Source organism: Rhinatrema bivittatum, chromosome 4 (genome assembly GCF_901001135.1).
Source record: "Rhinatrema bivittatum chromosome 4, aRhiBiv1.1, whole genome shotgun sequence".
NCBI classification, from domain to species: domain Eukaryota; kingdom Metazoa; phylum Chordata; class Amphibia; order Gymnophiona; family Rhinatrematidae; genus Rhinatrema; species Rhinatrema bivittatum.
Window position 1 is genome coordinate 343,695,933 of NC_042618.1, and position 17,855 is coordinate 343,713,787.

At 46.0% G+C, this 17,855-nt stretch overlaps 1 protein-coding gene across 4 annotated transcripts in view; it reads left to right on the plus strand.

Annotated features, from left to right (window-relative positions):
* FDXR (ferredoxin reductase) overlaps positions 1-17,855 on the plus strand; it is a 51,692-nt gene that overhangs the window by 13,103 nt on the left and 20,734 nt on the right. For 2 of the 4 annotated variants that reach the window (XM_029600593.1, XM_029600595.1), the window contains exons 4-11: positions 5,284-5,424; positions 5,811-5,924; positions 6,333-6,434; positions 6,708-6,815; positions 7,174-7,258; positions 7,531-7,730; positions 8,105-8,276; positions 17,310-17,483. In XM_029600593.1, coding sequence (XP_029456453.1) covers positions 5,284-5,424; positions 5,811-5,924; positions 6,333-6,434; positions 6,708-6,815; positions 7,174-7,258; positions 7,531-7,730; positions 8,105-8,276; positions 17,310-17,483 — 1,096 coding nt within the window. The remainder of the gene's footprint in view (positions 1-5,283; positions 5,425-5,810; positions 5,925-6,332; positions 6,435-6,707; positions 6,816-7,173; positions 7,259-7,530; positions 7,731-8,104; positions 8,277-17,309; positions 17,484-17,855) is intronic. The other 2 variants (XM_029600594.1, XM_029600596.1) reach the window with 1 other exon arrangement.

The following is a 17,855-nucleotide window of genomic DNA, read 5'->3' on the forward strand; positions in this document are numbered from 1 at the left end:
TACTATTGTTTATTAATTACTGTCCTAGCAGTTTATGGATTTTTCCTCTAGGAACTTATCCACACCTTTTTTTAAACGCAGTAACGCTAACTGCAGTAACCACATCCTCTGGCGATGGATTCCAGAGCTTAACTATGCGCTGAGTGAAAAAGAATTTTCTTCGATTTGTTTTAAATGAGCTACTTGCTAACTTCATGGAGTGCCCCCTGGTTCTTCTATTATCTGAGAGAGCAAATAACCGATTTACATTAACTTGTTCAAGTCCTTTCATGATTTTGTAGACTTCTATCATATCCCCCCTCAGTCGTTTCTTCTCCAAATTGAAAGGCCCTAACTTCTTTAGCCTTTCCTCATAGGGCAGCCGTTCCATACCCCTTATCATTTTGGTTGCCCTTCTCAGCACTTTCTCCAGTGCAACTATATCTTTTTTGAGATGTGGTGACCTTAAATTTCTTTCAAATCTATAAATATTCTGCATTGCATGGATACCTTGTGGTGCCTCACTGTTCAGAGCCTTATGGATTAAGATCAGTATCTTTAATCTAATTCTCCATTCAATTGGTAGCCAATACAGTGCAGATAGTATCTGGATAATATGTTCAGAGCTGGTAAGGACCCGAGCAGCTGGGTTCTGGACTATTTGCACACTTTCATGGTGAAAGTAGGAAGGTCCAAGAAGATTGTATTACAGTAGTCCAAGCCTGTAATAATCAAGGCCTGGCGTACTGTGTGAAAATCATCCAGAAGCTTCTGGAGCATCTGAAATTTGAAAAAGGAACTTCATACTATGACTTTTTCTTACACCTTAGAGCATGGTCTAAAGTTGAATATAGTTCCCGGGTTCCTCACTACATCAGAAATTAGAATTGTATATCCTTTATATTTGTATCTAAATTGAAAAGCAGAGGATGAATATCTGCTAATTCTGATATTGTTTTCTCAGTGTTTAATGCCAGCTTGTAAGCCAGTTCTTAACAGACTTAAGAAAGATGGCAATCGGTCCTAAAGTGATATTAATATCGGATGAAATGGGGAAAAAGAACGAATGTCATCTGCATGTATTCCATAAGGCAGACCTAGACCTGAGAGCAGCTTACATATCAGACATAGATATGAATTAAATACTGTAGTAGAAAATGATGACTCTTGCAGTACCTCAGTAGAAGGTGGGAACCAGTTGGAAATTTGGAAGCTATATCTGACCTGCTGTACTCTTATCAGTAAGGTAGAACTGAAATCATGGAAAAACCCTCCTGTGTAATATCAATTTTGGAAAGTCAACCTATCTAAATCATGATCCAAAGTGTCAAATGCTACCAAGGCATCAAGCAATATCAATATATTATCAGTGCCAACATTGAAACCCGATGAAAGATATCCAGCTAGAGGCCGTTAAGGCCTCTGACCTGTATTTTGGGCAGAACCCAAACTAATATGGATCCAGAATATTATAAAGATTCAAATATTCATGAAGCTGCTTTAGAATATACATCTCAATCACCTTTTTACAACAAGATTGAATCAAAGAGACGTCTTCAGTTTTGCTTAATTTTCCTTTAAGGAAGGTCGTCTTTAGCACATTTGTTCAGGCCAGATGTCATCCTGATGACATCTGGCCTGAGAAGCTCTTCAATATTTGGAGTTGTTCCAGCATATGACAATCGCAGGAGATCTAAAGCTTCAAATTATCTACAAATAGTGGGTGCGGTGTTATCTCTGGATTATTAGTGTCTGTAGGATTAAGGTTAAATCCTTATCCTAAAGAGTTAATAAGAGTACTCGGTGGATTCAGTGCCAGACAAAACAAGAGTGACAGGATCTCAGTGCTAGGAGTGACATGTTCTTAATCTTCATAATTCAGATGGAGTGTAGTCTGCCACATTTTTCATGGTGAACTTGGTGCACTCAATCCATCCAGGGTTTACTTTTATTGTAAACAGCTATAATTTTTATTATTTTGAGTGGTGCTATATCACATTTTCTTAAACTGTAAATCTTCACTCTGTACCTTTTCAAGGTAATTTATTATCCAAGAGTGTGGGATGCTATCAAATGCTTTTTTTATGGTCAATCCATGCTATATTGAGGTTTTGACTTTTCTTATAGCTGGCCAGAATGACTTTATTCAACATCAACCAGTCTTTAGGTTCATATGCTCCTCTTTTTTGTTTCCCTTCGATTCCGTTGCCATGATGGTATTAACGTCTATATATCCCAATTGCCTTTAAAAGATTGTTGGTAGGTATGTTATTGGCCAATGTTTTGGGGGATGTTACCTGGGGCTCTCTTTGGAAGAAGGGTTCTTCCTGTTTATTAGCCATCGAGTTGGTAGTTCTAGTTGACTGATAGTTGATGTTGTGCAGTTTGCCAGGTCTTGATGGAGGACTCTCACATGTTTTAACCAAACGTTGGGCACCATTGGGGCCAGAGCTTTTCTTAACTTTATTTTCAACTCTTTTGTTGTTACTTCATGCCATTTTATAGTTTTAATGTTTCGCCTTTTTCTGTTTTCTTCTGTATGCTGGGTAGCATTTCTGCTTCTCTGTTGTGTTGAATGGGATCCTCGTAAATTTCTCTGGAACGTTTCTGTTTCAGTTTTGGTTGGTGGTGTTTTATCTGCACTATTGTTCTTCTGTTCCCTATAGAAATACTTTGTGTTTTCTATTTTTTATGTCTCTCATTTCTGTTTTCTTCCTCTCTCTCTAACTTTTGTGCTTCTGTGTATGAATGTATAGTTGTCTTCTGTTAGTGCATGTTTCAGCTTGAGGTTTTGAATTTAATCGTTTTTTGGCACCCTCAGTCCTTTGAGATACTTGTCTACCAGTGACATCTCTGCACGCAGTGATCTGATTTTTTTTCTTATCTATTTTTTTTTTTTTTTTGTAAGGGGAAGGGGTTATCTATCTCCTTTTCTTCGGGCTGGTAGGACTGTCTCTGTAATGATTTTTGCTGCACAATACTGAATCCAGTTTATTTCTGTGCTAACAATAGGTGGCCTTATTGATCTTACTTATCATGCTTTGTACTTTGGGCTCTCCTGCCAGTTGCTCCATCTCCTGGTTCTCTCCTGCCTTTACTCGTCTTTCTGCTTCCTTGCTTGTCTTAGATTACTCTCATCCTTCTGTGTCTCCCCATTATCATTCCCTGGTGTCTCATCCAGTACCACCTCCAATTGCTCTGGCTGTTCTGGCACCTGCCTTCTGGAGTTCCTTGGTTGTCCTGGTGTCTTTTTTTTTTTTTTTTATGGACATCTATGGCTTTTCGGGCACTTCTTTTCTTGCGCATCTCTCTGACTCACCTTGCACTCTTTTTTTTTTTCTGTATTGCCCTCCATTGTTTTAAGATGTTATCACTTACATTGCTTTTGATTTTTTTCCCAATTAGAGATCTTTGCATTGCATTAGGCATTTTCCTTTGATTGTTTTCCTCATTCTTCCAGTTTTTGGCTTACTCTCTTTGTGTAAACCCTCTTGATTTGAAGCCAATAGTAACAGGTGGGAGAAAAAAAAAGGGGAAAAAAATGGATAAAGTGCGTAGCTTGCTGGGCAGACTAGATGGGCCGTTTGGTCTTCTTCTGCCGTCATTTCTATGTTTCTATGATTTAAATATTGGGTTTGTAGCATAAAAATAGTAATACGTTATCTCCTTTTTATCTTCAGGGGTCCACTTAACTGTATCATTCTCATTTTTTTTCATTAGCTTCTGTGCTCTGTCTCCTGGTGCAGAGGGTCCATGAAACAGGTTCACCAGGGCCTATAGCTACAGTAGGGATGTCACTTTCTCCTGAAGAGTCTGCTCTCTTGTTTCCACCATCATTAGCCCTAACACCGAAGCTAAGGGTGGGCACTGTTTTTACCCTAGAAGTCAGGCTGCCAGTGTGAATTTTTTCCTCTTTCCTTCCTTTCATAATCACTTTGCTGAGATTTGATATAGATCCTGGGCGAATTCTGCGCATAAAAATTTAAAATTCTGCAAAATCTTGCATACTTTCTATTGGTTAAAATAACACAATATATATCAGCCTTTAAGTAATTTCTTTAAAATGTAATATGGAACAGTTATTACTTAAAGATGCAGAATTCCCCTAGAAGTTCACTGTAAGAGTGCCCTTCCACCTCTCTGCCTACTCCCCTGGCCAGACCTCTTTCACTTTGCCCTCTCAGGCCCCAACTCCTCCACTCTCTACTATCCTTCCCTCTCCCTCCAGGCTCATCTCCTTCTACTCTACTTCTGCCCCTCCAGCCCTCCACTCCCACAGTTTGACCTCTTGCTCACACAGTCCCTCACACAGACTCCCTCTGTCCCTCTCATTCACACATACCCTCACACAGGCTCCTTCTCTCTCTCGCACACACAAACACCCCGTCACATAGGCTTCTTCTCTATCCCCTCACATACATACCCCTCACACAGTCTCCTCTCTTTATCTCTATCTCTCTCACATATTTACTGTTAGTGCTCACTACTTGTATTGTGCCAAAGCATGGAGTGGATTTTGGTGTACTTTTTTCACCTTTGCTCCATACTGAGGCTTCTCAAAACGTGACCCGGATGTGAGGTCACCAAGGCAGATTTGGAAAGTCCTGCCATACTCATGTACACATGCCTAGATCGATCCTGCAGAGACCGTCTATGGCTAAGAGAACAGGATGCATTTCCCCCAAGCTACTTCCATGCTACTGTCTGGCTGCCTGATAGATGTTGCCGTTAGAATATTTGCCCCATCTATGGCTTGCAGAGCTCCCAGTCCTTGATGAATAGATGTCTGAGCTGGAAATGACAGCCAAGGTCATCTGCTGGACGCATAGATCACCAGCCCCTGGGCTGTTAGGTTTCTGCTGCTTAAATCTTCTCATGAGCAGCATTCTGATGGCAATCGGAATGAGTTTATCTAGTTAATGAGCTGGTTGCTAGTAAAAAAAAAAAAAAAAATAAGCAGAAAAGTGTAATGGGGACAAGCCATATTTTGAGAGCATTTTTTTTTCTATCTTTTATTTTATTTTTTTTTAAGATAACCGCAATGAATCCTTGAACCGTCTGTATGAATAGAATGCCAGCAGATAAAGGAGATGCGAGTCCTTGAAACATTGTCTGACCAGAGTGGTCAGGAGATAAAAGAGTGAGAGATAGGGCAGGAAGCTACAAGGCTGCTGCTGGGATGCATTCAAGGACAGCCGTACTGCCAGGCTAACTCCAAGAGAGGGAAAGACGAACCATTAGTAAAGGCTCTGCGGCAAGCGGGATCCCAGCTTTAACATTTTTTTTGTGTGTTTTCTCAAACAGAATGTAATAAACAGTTTCACTCAGACTGCATCTTCTAACCGCTGCGCCTTCTACGGGAACATCACTGTTGGAAAGGACATAAGCGTGGAGGAACTCCAGCAGGCCTACCACGCCGTCGTACTGGTAAGCGATACGGGACAGGTAAGACCCTATCCTGACACCTAATAACTATAGGTGTTGGAGCTGGTGCGTTGTATGCTTCTGTGATGTGTTAAGTTATCTTTTAAAAAAAAAAAAAAAGTATTTTTATTTATTTATTATTTTTTTTTATAGACTTGGAATTTATGCAGATACCAGGGGCAGTATCATTTTTATATATATATAAAAATACCCCAGGCCTGGAAAGTTATTCCCTACGGCACCATTTTCCATACCTCTCTAACCAATGTGAGATTCTCACTTGTCACCAGAAGGCGGAAGGCACCATTACTGCTTCCCACAGCGGGATACACTATATGTGGGCAGGGGGCAGGGGCCGTAGGGAGCATGGGCATTATGGCAGGACTATAACCGTTGTTCCTCCCCAGAGCTATGGTGCTGAAGATAACCGGCAGCTGGGAATCCCTGGGGAGAACCTGCCCGGAGTTTATTCTGCCAGAGCCTTTGTGGGCTGGTACAATGGGCTGCCCGAGAACCAAAATGTAAGTTCACCTTTTAACTCCTCCTTGTAGGTGTTTTGTTTCCTGCTTTACGCTGGATTGTGTCCGGTTGATGCAATTTGAATGGTTAAACTGCGTGCCGCTGTGGGGGAGAGATGGGTCTAGGAGGGCGTGCCCTGTGTTGCTGGAGAGAGAAGACAAGAGTAATGCAGGGAAAGATGGACTTTTTTCAGTCGGTTCTGGGCCATGGTGGTGCTCAGTGGAATATAGATGGGTGGTGCCTGGTACCATTGTGGAGCTTGAGTAGCAGTGCTGGGCACCAGTGGGTGAAATTGGGATTAGAAGGGGAGATTAGTACTGATGGGCAAGGCTGGTGTCGGGGGGGGCAGATTGAATGTCAGTTCTTATCATCAGGTTTGTCCCTTTTTTTTTCCTTGTGTGCTGAGACAGCTTGAACCGGACCTAAGCAGCGAGACAGCCGTGATTCTGGGACAGGGCAACGTTGCGCTAGATGTTGCACGCATTTTGCTAGCTCCACTTGACCTGCTGAGGGTGAGTTTGAAAAAAAAAAAAAAATGTCAGATCAAGTAGATATGTCGTAGAATTACTCCGCTCACCTTTATAGAGTCCTAGCACTGTCCATTTTAGCTGTGTCTCTGTGCCCATCCTGATGTGGAGGCCCCTGGTACAAGGTATCCCATTCTCTTTTCCTGAAGGTGCATTTATTTTCCAGTAATGAGATACGGTGAACGAGGTAGAAGAGTTGAGTTGCTCTTTCTCTGAACAAGGCAATACTGAATTCTCACTTTCTTTCTTACCCTGTAGAAAACGGACATTACGGCATCCTCCTTGAAGGCAATTGCACACAGCAAGGTGAAACAGGTGTGGCTTATTGGCCGGAGGGGCCCTCTGCAGGTGGCATTTACCATAAAGGTAAAATGTTGCGTCATTAAAGCTTAACCCCCAGCTTTCTGTACATAGGCCCAATTAATCTAACAGCCCCGTTTTCATGCGAACAATTTGCCAGTTGAAAATTGAAAGCAGGCTCTCTAGTTATAGACCAAGTGTTCCATCTGTTAGGAAATAAAATGCTCCCCACTAGACTGCACAAAGTGCTTACCACAGCAAAAATGTAAAACAGCTTGGCATTCTTGCATGGAGGCACATGAGCTTGGACATCCCTGTGTGAGATGAGTAGGCAGCTGAGGATGGCTACCACCTTGCTACTCGAGCCACACCAGTTAATATCACATTTGTGAGACTAACGATTTGCTCTGTCGAAATTCCTCAGGAACTGCGGGAGATGATCAGTTTGCCTGGGACCAAGCCACTCCTGCATCCAAGTGACTTTGAAGGCCTTGGAGATGTGATTAAAGGTAAGGAAAGTGGGACTAGTCCAGTTTACCCTCTCCCAACTTGTCATGCTGCTGTACAACTTAATTCATCAGATCCTAGGCATTCTTGGGCAAAGTTCCTCCAATACTCCCCTCATCCAGGTCCAGCCCAGCTCTTCTGTGTGGGGAACTTGAGAGATGGATAGAACATTCTCAAGTGGCAATCTGGGTGTAAACTCTGCTTGTACATAGCGTTCTTCACAGACCACTAATGAGGCAAATACAAGTTTGTGGCCCTGCACTTCACTTTGTAGACCTTCCCAGACCCCGGAAGCGACTGACAGAGCTGATGGTCAAGTCCGCTCTGGAAAAACCCTCTGAGAAGGACTCTGCTCGCTGGGCTTCGGCTACAAGAGAGTGGGGGCTGAAGTTCCTAAGTAGTCCCACTGAGGTCCTCCCCTGCGCCGATGGGACGCGGGTAGCGGGGATCAGATTGGCCATCAATAGGCTTGAGGTAAGAACTGAGAGGGTGCAGCATGCTACCCTAGGCTTTCCTCTTCTTGTGTCTCTTGGCCTTCTCTTCCTTGCATTCCCTCCTCTACCCATGCCAGCTGCCATTCTGCTGAGAAAGTTTCCATGGATGCTTTGACAGGAACCTCCTCATTGACCGCTTCAATTCTCTGATGGAGGAGAACTGCTAGTAACACAGCGATGGGCTTGTCTGTGAACTGAGATGAGAGTCTGCATGTAGGCGCTTACCCAGAAAATTTAATTTACACGGGCTGACTGACCTTTTTTTTTTTCCCCTTCCACTGTTCTCTCCCTTGTGTTTTGTTTTTTTTTTTCCCCCATCCTCTCTTTTCTGCTCACTTCCCTTTGCTCCTGGAGGGCTCAGGCGAGTCTGCTGTGGCTGTTCCCACAGGGAGATTTGAAAACCTAGAGTGTGGATTGATCCTCAGCAGCATTGGCTACAAGAGCCTTCCCATTGCCACGTCTGTGCCTTTCGATGCTAAGCAAGGAATAATCCCCAACACCATGGGCCGAGTTCACAATGTCCCAGGTCAGTGGTGACACAAAAATATCGGAATGTAAACGGTCCATAATACCGTAGCGTTTCCAGGCAGGTTTCTAGTCACCTACGGAGGGAGTGGAAAGAAGAAGGCCCCTGCTGGTGACACCGGAGTCCTTGGCATGCATGGTGCTGAAGGGTTTTATGTTCACTTGAAGCACAGATGTCAGGTCCTTCAGAGCCCGAGAGAGTATTTATGATCCTAGGGTTTCAAAAATGCGCTTCCCTGCTCGTCGGGGAAACAAGTGCACTTTCTGGGTGGTGGGACAGCCCAGGGAGCAGGAGGTGGCAGAAGCATCTTCAGCCCCTTATTGGGAAGGGAGAGAAGGCAGAAATGTCTTCACCATGATTTGGGTTCTGGAGAGCAGGTAGTGCAGAGGTATTTCCCAGGGGAGTGGATAGGGCTGACCTTAGCAGGGTGCCGGGTTCTGGAATGTTGAAATTATAGTGTTGGGAATGGGACTGCCACGATGGTGCAGAGCGAGGCTCCCCCCCTCCCCCCCGAAACGTCAAGCCCAGGATGTCGCTCCTATTTTCCCCCATAAAGATGGCCCTGAGTGTGAGAGGTGGGAGGGAGGTGGCCGAAGCAGTAGGAAGGAGCCATGAGCAGTGGGGAGGAGGCATCAGAGCCTGAGAGGAGAGGGCTGAGGGGGGAGGGAGGAAAGAGAACGAGTGAAGGGGATAGAGTGGAGGAAGGGCTGCTGTGGAGTTGATGGAGGAGAGAGGATTGCACCTGGGAGGGATTGGGAAAGAAAGTGAAAGATCTGTACCTGGGGGGGGGGGTAAACTCACCAAAGCAGAAATGCACTCGCCATGTACTCCTGCTATCGCTCCCCTCCAAAAACAAATTATTGGGAGGCACCAGAGAGCAGCTTAGCAAGATGACTTCTTAATCCTTTCACTCATTATTTCTCCAGAACAAATTAATGTTTGGGAAATATTTGCCACTCAAACTTGGCTAAAATTAAAGTCTTGCCTGTTGCGATACAGTAAGCTGTGGGATGCAGCCCCAGGATGACTGTCAGTGTGGCAAATCTGGAACAATTGCATGAGATTTAGAGGCGTGAAGGTGGCTAGGTTAACTGCAAGCAGCAACCTCCTTTTCAGCTGCCATAGGGGATGGGAGCAGAATCAGCAGAGGCTGATGGAAGCTGTAAGTCGGGTGACAGTCCGACCCACTAGAACAGCTTCAGGCTGGTGCAGGCCTAGCAGGAAGGTCTGTCGGCACGGACGCCGATGCAAGCCCATGCCAGATCGCACACCTCAACGCAAAAAGCATCCAAAGGTCCCCGAGATCCACCAGCCTTCAACCCCTCGACTGGGAAGTCCTCCCAGAAACCACCCCCAGCTGTGGACCCATAAGGGGCCTTCACCCCCGACTTAGTGGATCTCGTCTTTTCTGATGATAGCTGGCATTTGACTATGCCTCCATGGGCTCTTGTCACTCCTCGGAGTGTGTCAACTCCCATTTGTCTTCAGTTTCCAGGCAGAAGAGCAGCGGGGCAGTTGCAGGAGCCCCTCTGAAAGTGGTACAAGAGATCTTCCTCATCGGAACGGGCAAAAGTCCAGCCCAGAGGTCCTTACTTGGACATCTTGCTTCTAGCACTGCCACCAAGGAATCTCCCGGCAGAGGACTTGTCATCTTGTCGGGGTCACAGGCCTCATAAATTTCCAAGATATTCACCCAGTTCCTCTCCTCCTTGGAGGATCAGGGAAGCAGTAAGTTCCACCCTATTCCATGCAAAGACTCCCCCCAGGGCAGACCACCTTCACCTCCACACGAGGACATTAGTCCAGAGTCTCAGACCAGTAGCCTGACTTTTGGGCACTCTCCGAAACTTGACGTCTCCCCGCAGCTCTCACCTCCTACGTTACCGGGTTCCTCAACGGGGTACCCATCTGGCCTGCCGGAGGAGCAACTTGAGCCGGCCTCCCCTCTGGAAGACATCTCCTATTCAAAATTTGTGGAGAAGGTGGGCACCAGACTCAACATTGAAACGTGAAAGGTGCCAGACCCACATGCTGAGGTTTTAGGGATCCTAAAGATCTTCGAAACATCGGCCAAGCCGACTGCCTTGCTTCCCCATGCGATGCTAGACACAGTCATGATGAAGGCTTAGGAGTCCCCCTTTTCCGGGCAAGCAACCTCATGGAAAACGGATCTCAAATTCCGGATGCATCAATCTCCATTCTACAGCGCGGTCTAACTCCCACACGCCTCTGTAGTGGTCAAGTCTGCCATGAAGAGGGCTAAAAAATCACACCTTCATTCAAATACTCCTCCAAGGTGCGACTATAAATACCTGGACGACTTCAGCAGAAGAGCATTCCAGTTGGGTATGCTGAATGCCAAGATCCAGCAGCACCAATTCTATATCGCTCAGTTTTTATACGAGTGCCTAAAGTCACTCAAGCTCCACTTTACCACCACTTCACTGGATGAGGCCCCACCACAACAATTTCACAACCTGGAGGAGAGACTTAAGATATTCGTCACGTACAATATATGAGACCTGTGAAACCTCCGCTCGTACCACAACAGGAGCCATAGCTGCTCAGTGGATGGCATGGCTTTGGGCCAGCACCATTCGAGAGGATGTCCACAAGAAATTGGCTGACCTCCCCTATCTCCTGGACAACCTTTTTGGAGACAAGCTGCAGGAAACTATGGCCCAGTTAAAGGAGCAGAACATATTGGTCTTGTCCCTGGTGTCTCCCACCGAGAAATACTTGGGCAAGAAGTATTACCCATCATACAGAAAGACCTATTTCCAAAGACAGCCGTACAGGCCATATTCATCTTACCATCCACTGCCTTATCCACAAACCCGGCCACAGCCATCACAACAGCAAAGTCAGCAGCACCTGCCCCTGAATAATCATATGAAAACCCGTTTCTAACGCTCTTGGGCAGCGATCACCTCTGACCAATGGGTGCTCAATATTATCAGAGAGGTATCCCTTGAACTTCAAGAACACAGCAAATCTCCCCCACCAAGTAAGGCTGCATTGGCCCACCTCAGAGAACCATCATGGGCTGCAAGAGGAAGTCACCAAACTACTTCAACAATGTTCTATCCAGCGAGATTCAGCAGTCAGCTGAACCGGGGATGCTACTCCCAATACTTCCTTATTCCCAAAAGATCGGGAGGACTCTGCCCAGTCCTGGACTCAAGAGTTCTCAACAAATTCCTGAACAGGGATAAGTTCAAGATGACATCTCTCAAGTCCATCCTTCCCTTTCTACAACTCAACGATTGGATGTGTTCGCTGGACCTCAAGGATGCATACTCACATCCCTGGCAATACCTGTGTTTTCAGGTCAACAAGTGCCACTTCCAGTACCTCCTTTTGGTCTCTTATCTGCCCCGAGAGTCTTCGCCAAATGCTTAGCGGTAGCAGTGGGCCCACCTCAGGAAGAAGGGAATCCAGTTGTTTCCTTACCTCGATGACTGGTTTATAGTGACACTGCAACCTTCAACTCTTCAGAGCAGCTTACAATCTACAATCCAATGCCTGGAGGGGCTCGTCTGGGTTATCAATTATGAGAAGTCCAGTGTTCAGCCAACTTAGAACTGGCCATTCAACTGAGAGACTCTACTCATACCTCGGCCCACCACATGCTGGGCCACATGGCAGCGGCCATCTATGTGGTGCCGTGTACCCGTTTACGCATACGGTGCCTGCAATGGGAGCTGAAGGCGCAATGGTCACAGCTCTCACATCCGCTGTCCTGACAAGTAAGTCTGACCAGAAGCATGAGAGAGGACTTAGACTGGTGGTTGCGCCCCACAGCTGTTTCAGTTGGGGCACCGCTTCGCCTCCTGACTCATCAGTTGATCCTCACCATAGACACCTCAAACAAGGGGTGGGGAGCCCATTTGGATCAAGTATGAACATAAGGACTCTGGTCCGGCTAGGAGAGAGTCCAACAGATAAACCTCTTAGAGCGCCGAGCAATTGGAAATGCCATACGCAAGTTTGAGGTGGTCCTACGAGGAAGAACCGTCATGGTCCATACGGACAATCAGGTCGAAACGTTCTACATAAACAAGGAATGAGGGTCTGGTTCTTGGATTTGTGCAGGTAAGCGGTGTGCATCCTGGAATGGGTGGAGGAGTGCTCCATCCTCCTTCAGATGACCTATCTGCCCGGGGTGGAGAACTCCAAAGCAGACAAACTAAGCAGGATCTTTCATCCACATGAATAGGAGCTTCACCAGGATGTGGCGGAGAACCTCTTCCAAGCTTGGGGCCTTCCACGCGTGGATCTTTTCGCTATGGAATGCAGCAGATGTTCTGCTCAGTCTACCCCCAGCAAGAAGTGACTCGCGCAGGACGCATTTCTTGTATCATGGAGGGAAGGCTTCTTTACGCTTACCCCCCGATCCTGCTCATCTCGAGAACAATTCAAAAGTTTATTGTGGACGTCGCCGACCTCATCCTGATAGCTCCGGGATGGCCCAGACAGCCGTGATATGCCTATCTAGTGCATCTCTCCATCGAACTACCTATTCCCCTCGGCCACAGTGCAGATCTGCTGACGCAGGACAGCGGCACCCTGCTTCACCCAATGCACTCCTCACTGCATCTCACAGCGTGGAGGGTGAAAGGACAGTATTAAGTCATCTACAGTTGCCTTCGGAGATCCTAGAGGTCCTAGTATCATAAATCTTATACGAGAAGGAACTATCAAGGCAAGTGGCTTAGATACTCAGCTTGGCAGCTCGACAGCAAGGGTATAGACCCTTCTCCTGCTCACTGGAACTCCTTTTAGAGTATCTCCATTCCCTTTATCAAGCGGGACTGGTGACAGCTTCGGCGAGGGTCCACGTCAGTGCAGCCTACCATCATCCATACAGTGGCCTGCTGGTATCCTACCACCCACTAGTCTCCCAGTTCATGAAAGGCATTCTACGAATGCGATAATCAGTTCACAGACCACCTGTTCCGTGGGACCTCAACCTAGTTCTGGAACAGCTGACACTTCCCCCCTTCGAAGCTCTGGAAAGCAGTCATATGAGATATCTGTCTAGGAAAGCTCTGTTTTTGGTCGCCCTGACCTCCACAAGAAGAGTCAGGGAGTTGCAAGCTCTGGTTCACTATTCGCCATACCTTGAATTTCATCCCGACAAGGTGACTTTACAGACACACCCCTCATTCTTACCCAAGATAGTTTCGGCTTTCCACCTCAGTCAAACCATTACTCTGCTAACCTTCTTTCCGAAGCCACACAAAAACAAGGGTGTGAAGCGGCTCTACATGCTGGACTGCAAGTGAGTCTTGGCCTATTATAAGCTTAGAACTCACTCCGAATCTAGAACCTCGCAACTTTGTTTCCTTCAACCCAAATGCTCCAGGTCTGCCGGTCTCCAAGAGGACTCTCTCAACTTGGATTTCTCAGTGCATTCAGTTCTGTTACAATAAAAGATTAGAGACGCTGATCAGTTCGCCAAAGGCCATTAAGGTGAGCGATGGTGGTGTCAGTAGCTCACCTAAGGGAGGTTCCTATAATGGACATATGTAAAGCCACTATGTGGTCCTTGCTTCATACATTTACTTCCCATTACTGTCTCGACCAGCAAGCCACTGCGGATGCGGTGATGGGCAGATCCATACTCCAATCGGTGACAACATAAGGAGACTGTCCACTACTGTGGACCAGATTGGACGCAACACGTCATTCTCAGCCTTGGGAACTGTGCTGTGTTCCCACAGGGACCCTTCATACTGCACTCACAACCTTCAGCTGGGGACTCCCACACAGCATGGCTATTTCAGCCTGCTTATCTGTGAGAAAAAAGCAAGTTTGCTTACCATAAATTATGTTTTCTGTAGATAGTAGGATGAATTAGCTGTGTTTGATCCAACTCACCTCACCGGTCAGTCTCCACTTCACGCTTCGCAGTCACACTTTGGAATAGACTGAGGAGAAAATGGAGTCGCGCAAGAAAGGACGCGCAGCCGCACACAGAGCATAGCTCTGTCATCTTTGAGACGCTCCGCCTAGCCGCCCTGGAGGGACGTCCCAGACAGCATCCTGCTATCTACGGAAAACACTGTTTACGGTAAGCAAACTTGCTTGTACTGCTAAGAGCCTAATGGAGTCTGCTTTGTAGCTCCGGAGTCTAGAAACCTGCTGTTTTAATTCTGATTATAGTGGTTTCGGGAAAAGCCAGACACTGGATATTTTCTGAAAATTACTATGTCAATAATCAGCAACCGAAGAATTGTCTGATAGCGAGTCAGAGAAACCAATCTTAGAAAGGCGCAACTGATCTGACTCGTGGCCACAGGAGCTGGAGGCCGGTCAGACAGACCTAGCGGCACAGATCAAAGGAACTAGATGAAGAAACAGGGCACACGGAGCTCATCGAAAACCAAGCTAGCAGCTTAGAAGAGGATACAGCCAATTTTATGACTGAGAATGTGAAGACTACAGGAGAGACATGACCTAAAAATAGGTCCCAAAGCAGTAATATCTGGCTAGAGCCTGAGGGGACAGAGGTGCGCGCTCTTGTTATAGGCGTCCTCGAAGTTCCTGATGGTGATGACAAAAGTGGTAGTGAGTGCTCCCCACACCCCAGCAAGTAGGCCCAAGGAACGTGAAGGGCCTCATGTGATTGTGCTTTAAAGCGCTTAAGCTTTCAGGACAAGGAAAAAATTGTCGATTTACTAAAATAGTTGTCACTTGGACAACTGGTGAGATTTTTCAGCAGATAATTCCTCAGAGCTGAAGACACAGAGTGGGGGGTTGGGCAAGAGTTTAAGTTTTGTTTTCGACGCCACAAACTTTGCAGGAATGATATCCTTCTTGTGTTATCAAACCATCGGGGAGTGGGGAAGATGCTCGGATATGACAACGTTGAGGCAGGGGCTGAGTTTCTCGGTGGTAGTAGGGAAGGGATGAATAAAAGAGATGGTTACCCGGGCAGAGGACAAGCTGATCCAGCAGCAGCAGCGTCGAGGGGATCCCCCATCCATTCCTGAAACTGCTGGGAAGAGAGAGATTTGAACTTGGGACATTAATCAAGACACTGTGTCTGGGGAAAATATTGAAGTACAGTATGTTAAATTGTTCAGAGTTTGTATTTGGACTTTGATTAAGATGATGTATGATTTTCAGAACTATGTTATATAAAAGGGGAAGGTTCGTGGTCCCAGTGCGCAAATAATGATTGATCATGTTTGCTTTAGAGCTTGCATTAATGTGTCACAGTTTTTTCTTTTCTCTTTGCTTTAGGAAGCTGGAACTTGGAGAGGGAGGGGAGATGGAGATCTGTGGAGCAAAGGGAGGCTCTGTCACAAAGAACTTAGGTTTCTAGATTTGCGGTTATGGTTGAATTGGAGTTGGTTAAGTATGTAAGGTGCTTGTTTGGATTGGTTTCATGGGTAGCTCTGCAGGGCCATGGAGCAGAGGTAGTTTATTACCCTCTAGTTTCTGGAGGGGATGGATGACGAGGTTACACACTGTCTTGCAGATTATGTGTCACTCATTTATATATTTTTTTGAAAGTGGGGAAAAGTTTTTTTGAAGGAGGGGTGTTTTTGTTAATGACTAAAGTATGGCAAATTGAAAATTGTGTGTGAGTGTGAAAAGAACAGGCCTTACCTACACACTTGATACGAATATCAGAGAGCAACTGTATCTAAATGTGCATATAGTTTGGAGAGATGTTCATTACAAGGCTCCCAGTCTCCCACAGTTCTGCAGCCATGGGAAGGCCTGGAAAATCTGCCCCTTATGGGGAACTTGAAAGTGCCAGTGGAATTATTATAGGAGGCTGGCCTGTGGTGTGTGTTACTTCTCACTCCCTGCCCCTGTCCAGTGCTCACATGCTGACTGGGCAGCAGGAGGAGGAGGAGAATGAAGGATGTCACGTGCCACCTGGGGCCTGACTGCTGCTTTGAATGCCCAGCTAGATGATGTCCTGCATGGTTCAAAGCAGCCGTCGGCCTCGGGCTGTAGAGGAAGAGAATGCAGCCCCAAGGTGTTGCCACTGTCCTCCTCATGCCAACCTGATGAATCTGGGGAGCTGGGGAAGGGCGATTAGAGGGTTGTATAAAACAGGAGCTGGGGGATGAAATGTATGACCATGAGAGTCACCAGAGCCAGATGAGCTACCACAGTTACATGGGAATCCGGTGTAGAGCTACCAAGCTCAGCCATTCCCAGTTTATTCCCTTGGGGATGAGGAGACGGGAACCCATCCAAAATCGTCTTGAGACAATTGAGAGGGAGGGTGAGGCCCCGACGGAAGTGCCTGTACAAACCTTCCTTTTCTTGTCATTAAGAAGAGGATGAAGGAGGGGGGCCTCCTAAGGATATTAAGGGGAGGGAACGCTCTCTCCAGGTTCTTAGTCTGCTGATGTTCAGTCTTTCCCCAGGGCCATTTTTAATACACTTGAAGCCTGTGATACAGTCTTGCATAGATCGTTTTCTCTAGTCTTGATTGATGTTGAGAAAGCTGCCTGTAGGGCAAGATTGTCGTTGCAAAACTGTTCCAAGTTCTGAGGAAGGTCTGTAAGCTCTCTTTATTCACACTGGATCGTACGTACTGGCTGAATTTGTAATAGTATGCTTGAGGGAGGCTTTGTCAGTCATCTTTTCTCTCTGTTTAAACACTGATTTATGTGTTCGTTACAGTACACTGGTAGGTGTGTGAGTGCTGTACACTTTTGTTGTTAATGTTAGGGTTAGTTAAATATATATATAATTTTGATTTCTTTTGAAAATGTAAATAAAATATAAAAAAAAAAAAAATACTGGAGTGGGAAGGGATGGAAGGCAAGAGTACATCGTGCTTGCATTTTGTCCCTAACTAGTAAGTCCTGGTGGAGTGTTAGAATCCCTGGTGATCCTCAGTAGCTTGAACGGTTGTAATCTTATTATTCCTCTTCACATATGCTGGTGAAGGTAGAGAGGATCTCTCTGTAAGTTCCTGGGACTACTGGGTATGTGACAGCAAGGATCGGATTTTATCTCTGAATGAATAGAGGTTTGTTTTTTTTTCCCCTACCTCAGGTCTGTACTGCAGCGGCTGGGTGAAGAGAGGACCCACCGGAGTGATCATAACCACCATGAATGATAGCTTTGATACAGCCCAGTCCGTGCTAGATGACCTCTGTTCTGGAAGAATGGACCCTTCCGTCCCCAAGCTGGGTTTTCAGTCCTTGAGGAACACACTACAGCTTCGAGGTGTGTGTGTGTGTGTGTAAAGAGGAAGGGAGGTGAAGTGAGCACAAGTGTGTGCGAGAGATGGGTAGTGTACCGATTTTCTGTAAATACGAGTGTAAGTGTGCGAGAGGTGTGAACACAAGTATACGTGTGAGAGTGCGACAAGAGAATTGCGAAGGACACACGTCCTGTAAATACCCATGTGCAGTAACAAAGGCGAGGAGGCCTTGAATAAATCTGGATATAAAATGGACCTTTTTTAAATTTTAGTTTTGGCTGTAAAATAAACTGCTGTAACTCCCTATAATTATCAGTCTGTCATTTCATTTTGTAGAAATAAAATGTCTGATTTTAGACTCTTGACTAAATGTGAACAGATGTGCTTAGGGTCTC